The sequence below is a fragment of the Sinocyclocheilus rhinocerous genome, unplaced genomic scaffold, assembly GCF_001515625.1.
Source record: "Sinocyclocheilus rhinocerous isolate Xijiao unplaced genomic scaffold, SAMN03320098_v1.1 scaffold2063, whole genome shotgun sequence".
NCBI classification, from domain to species: domain Eukaryota; kingdom Metazoa; phylum Chordata; class Actinopteri; order Cypriniformes; family Cyprinidae; genus Sinocyclocheilus; species Sinocyclocheilus rhinocerous.
Genome location: NW_015636724.1, coordinates 264,784 through 269,973, shown reverse-complemented (window position 1 = coordinate 269,973; position 5,190 = coordinate 264,784). Strand labels below are relative to the sequence as shown.

The following is a 5,190-nucleotide window of genomic DNA, read 5'->3' as shown; positions in this document are numbered from 1 at the left end:
TTTTTTTTTTTTTTTTTACTTGAGCTATCTTTAATGTTGTGTCATGCAATTACTAAAATATTCATTTCTGAATTAAAATTAATTTAGATTTGTAAGAAAAGTATAAATAGGGCCAAATGTGCTGTGGTAATTTAATGGAATTTTTCACATGAATTGTTTCGGTAGTGTTTGTCCCATATTTTGAATTACGCTTTGCATTGCGTAAAAAATGTCCATAAATTTACGAAAACCCTTAAACATGTCCTGGCATTTATTTATTTTTAATAAATATAATTGTAACTTTTTATGACAATGTTTAAGTTGTAAAATATCATAACCCCTCAAAAAAGTAATATTTAAAATTTATTTTGTATTAATTTTATAATTTTTATTTTGCAAATGCATGTTAAGGATCATATTGTGAAAGATGTATCCTTCTTTTTTTAAATATATCATAACTAAATGTTTCGGTGAAAACAACAGGCTTTCCTCTGGTGATGTATGCTGCTCCAAGAATTAAGTGTACTGTAATGTCCTCAACATAGCTTTGGTGTTTGTTTTGACAGACAGATAAACTCCCTTCCCTCACACAACTCTGAAGACAAGAAGTTTGTTTGCCCACAGGTTTAATGGTCTTTGGCATGGAGTGAAACTACAATTAAACAAATTCATACATTAAAACATTAATAATGTCCAGAAACTACACAATAATAACAACATTCACATTAATATAATATTCTGTGATGCTTGGAAACAAACATGAGTTGCATTTCCTGATAACGTTGTCTCCTATGAAGACTCTAAAGGTATATCTTAACTAAAGGTGTACCTTCTCTAGGCGTGTTCCCCAAACTATTCCTTAGGAGGTTGCTTAAGGTTTACCTTCTTACATGCAATGTTACCAGATGCTGTCCATGGCGGTGGTGCTGAATTGGTTGATGGCTAGAGAATGGATTATTCACTCTATGCAGTGCGTTATGTGAGAAAGATGTGTTCTTTAAAAATGAGTGATGATTTTAAGTAAAGACACTGAACTCTTTCCTTTTAGAATGCAGCAAAGAACGTGCGTGAAACTTTTACTTCCGCGTTGCAACATACATCATGTCAGGGAAGAAAACCAAGAAAGAAAAATATATACCCAGAACACCTCCCAGTGGTCACCACATAAATTACAAGGGGGAAAACAGATTTGAAAATTTAAGAGTTTTTAACAAAAGAAAAAAAAAACACTTTGGGTCTACACAAGACCAACAGAAAAACATTCTGGTAAGAGTGCTTTCCAAAAAGGAGCACTTCAGAAATACTTGAAATTGCATTTATTAGGGCTCATGGGATCTTATAAAAATAATCCAAATTGCAAACTAAATCCAACCCTGGATATTTTTAATATTTTCGAAATGAGTGTGCGAACCCGCAACCTCATGCCCAAACGTATCATACATATAACTAACTGGCAGTATGCCTTCACTGGCCTTTAAGAGGGTCATTTATATTATCATAATATATTTTATATATAAAGAAGGTATACTTAACTAAGAATGTTTCGGGAAACACATATTAACGATAAGGTACAGCTTAAGGTATAACTTAAGAATCACGTAGCGTTAAGAAGGTTTCGGGAAACGCAGCCCAGACCTTTTATTTTGTAAATACAGAATACATCGATATGACGCTAAAGCAGAATGTGGCTAATGCGATAGCTCAGTGAAAATGATTAATAATTCACTTTAACCATAATAGTTCACATTTATTTACAGGTATAATGAGCATTGCTGTAAATCAATTACATACGTACAAGCGATGCTGTTGCAAGGTAAATTATTACAGAAAAAAAAGTGATTAAAGAGAGCCATTATTATTGCACTCGCTACTTCCTGATTCACGTGAACACCAGAAATCTCAGTTTAAAGTAACATTAAACTTGCCAATCTAGCTCTAAACCATTAATAAAGTGAATAGGAATATAATTACTGCCATGAATAAAATTAAAGAATTACACTCTTTAAACAATTAAATTTATTATCAAATTAAACAATAAACATTGAATCTGTTTAAACCAAACTTGTTCCAGTTCCCGTCCCTCCACAATGACTGTAAGCTGACATTAATTTTTAGTGAATGCCCACATCTTAAAATTAATTTAACAACTGATGCATAGAACCGAGTTCAACATTTCTTTCCCCTATTTTTTTCTTTAGATATACAGAGTTCTGGCACGGAACTCTAGATGGCGCAGTTCAATAGGTCTAGCTCAATCTGACCTGGTGACATCAATCACATGGCTCAGCTGATTGGTTCTCTCCTGTATCGGTAGCCAATGAGCTTGCTGCTCAATATTCAAATACCTGGCTTTTGTTTGCTGTAGCATTTGGTAGCGCACTTCAGAAACCCTCCACCTTCCCCAGCTCCACCTGTATAGATCTGCTACGGGGTGATTCATGTATGCTATATGGGGGTTATTTTATGTATGTTATATTTGCAGCAGCAATATTTCTTACATGCTCACAGCAGCATGTTGTGGATGTATTGGCAGTAGCAAGTCTCGGTACTTGCTCTGCCACAGCAGCAGAAGCATAGCAGATCTATTCCACCAAGACCAAATACATTAACATTGTCATGTACATTACCATGCCAATCCCTCCGAGAGTTGTCATGACAGAACTCTGTTTAAGCAGTCCTGCATGTTAACTTGAGGCTCAACCAGTGACTAGTTTAAGGAAACTTGTTTGAAACCACACATCATTGCATTGCAGAAATGGCACACTGCAGCTCTGTCTTGGATCTTTAATTGAAATGAAGGAGAACACGAGACACTTGCGGGAAAATCAGCAGCATGTGTGTTTTGTGTGCAGCCGTGTGTTTATGTGTGCGTGTTTGTAAAGCCAGACGACCGACTAACCTGTGATCTCTGGAGGGTGAGAGGAAGTCAGAAGGGGTGTCCGTTCTAAATGGAATTCTAGAACAGAAACGGCAAAAGAGCGGTTTGTGAATGAACTCAGCGTAAACAAAGCGTTTTGTGAATGAACTCAGCGTAAACAAGCTCCGAGCTAAAACACCAACACACACACACACACACACACACACACAGAGTGAGTGTTTTTCCACATGTAGTCCTAACTACGCAAACACACTGACGTACACCATGAAAGGAAGCTTTCAAGCAGCAGAGGAGAGACACGTCTATGCGCACAGAAACACACACAGCGAAGCCACTTACAGCCAGGTGTAGCTGCTACACAGGAGGAAAGGAAGGGAACAGATTGAGGTGCAGAAGGACACAAGGAACAAAAAAGACAAGGAAGAGAGAGAAACGGGAGGACGTGGTTAGATCGCTGATCTTAAGGTGTGGAGTTAGTTAGACATGGAGCTGTAACACAAAACGGTTAGTGTTAGTGCTGGGCGGTATGACGGTTTCATGCAACGCTACAGATTTTGCTATGCCATGGTAGAGCCAAATGCATGAATATTAGTGACAATAAGTCAAGCTGAACTTGTTATAAAGTTCAGTTGTTTACGGGTGCAAAGTCGCAGCTCATTCAATCACACCTTAGATTTTGTACCACAGGATTTCTATATTGCCTAAAATATCCATGTTATACGTTAAATAAAATTTTAAATTAGATAGATAGATAGATAGATAGATAGATAGAATCAATTATGTTTATATATATATATATATATATATATATATATATAATAATGTATACTTTTGGACAATTCAGTAATTTAAATACTGTATATATTATGTATATATTATGGGTGTAACAGTACCTCGGTTTTGGGGTCACAGTTCGATATGAGTTCGGTACAACAGGAAATGTATTTTTTCATTTATTTTGAACAGACAGTAGTGCTACATACATGTAGCATTAGCAGTTGTTTTTTATTTGACTTAGACTGTATAATTTCAAGATTTAAAGCAAAAACAGAATGGTCTGATTTGTGAAATTGTGCTACATAAGACACCTGCACAAAACAAAAACAGCAGATGGAAAGAATAAAAATGCAAATTCACTCTCTGACAGCAGGTGGCACTTATGGAACAGCAGGATACAGCGTTTCCTTGGTTACCGCTGTAAATAAACCAGCTGCTTATAACCACTACATTAATATGCATTATATGGAGGTAAGAGGAAAAGAAAATGACTAGGGCTGTCGCGATTCGTTGATTCTATTTGACTATTCGATTTTTTTAAATCCTCGACTTCAAAATCCTCGACTTCACTAACAAGCAAAATACCGGAAGTGGCGCATTTCACAGACATAATTAAGCATAACTGTGAATTCACAAATGCTACGATTTAATTAAATAATTATATGTGATGCAGTTATAGACGTGTAGGTTACATACGTGCGTCTCACAGCGGCTCCGTTCACAGTAAATGCTGTTCCACAGGAACTGTTATCATTTACATGTGTGGAGCTTCTCAAACTCCATCTGTGCATGTTGTTGTGAGTTTGGGTTTATTATAACGTTCATCTGGGAACGCAACATATGCCATTTCATCAGATTTGTAAGGTAAATAATTTATAAATCCATGCAAACACAGAAGAATACATCATTATCTTGCGGTTTCAAAATAAAAGTTCAAACCCTCACTCTGAGCCTACATCTATTTTTATAACCACAAAAATGTATTATTAATTATAATATTTTATTATTAGTAGTCCAGAACATGTGGACATGTTGTCATTCTTACACTATAATACTGAACTTTGATTTCAGTGATTTGGACTATGAGATGGACACTTGCTTCTTGCACTCTATGTTGCACTTTACTTTTGCTTTAAAAAAGGATTTGGATTTCATTTGGAGTTTCACTACTCCATTTTTTTCATCATGCTGGAGATGTCTTTGAAACATGTTTTTTCCCCTTTATAGTTTCACTCACAGCTGTAATGAACAGAAGCCCAGAACATGTGGATATATTGACATTAAGAACATGCTGACTTTCTCAGACTTTTGTAATTATTTTCTTTTTATTTAATTTTTATTAGATTTGTTTACATTTTTACTCTTTTAGTTTTTCATTTCGTCAATGGCTTGTTTACATTTATACTTTTTTATGGTACACTACTGAATGGCAAAGTTGCAAGTTTAATAAAATGTTCTTTAAAATTGTAGATTTTTTGCGGGAAATTAATCGTTTAGATTAATTGATTAATCGACAAATTAGTCGATAGATTAATCGAAATAAAAATAGTCGTTAG

The 5,190-nt window shown here is 35.2% G+C and overlaps 1 protein-coding gene across 4 annotated transcripts in view; it reads right to left on the bottom strand.

Annotated features, from left to right (window-relative positions):
- LOC107748061 (RNA-binding protein Musashi homolog 1-like) overlaps positions 1-5,190 on the bottom strand; it is a 54,382-nt gene that overhangs the window by 3,649 nt on the left and 45,543 nt on the right. For 2 of the 4 annotated variants that reach the window (XM_016562713.1, XM_016562716.1), the window contains one exon: positions 2,879-2,935. The exons of the other annotated variants lie outside the window; for them this stretch is intronic. In XM_016562713.1, the coding sequence (XP_016418199.1) occupies positions 2,879-2,935 (57 nt within the window). The remainder of the gene's footprint in view (positions 1-2,878; positions 2,936-5,190) is intronic. 4 annotated transcript variants of the gene reach the window in all.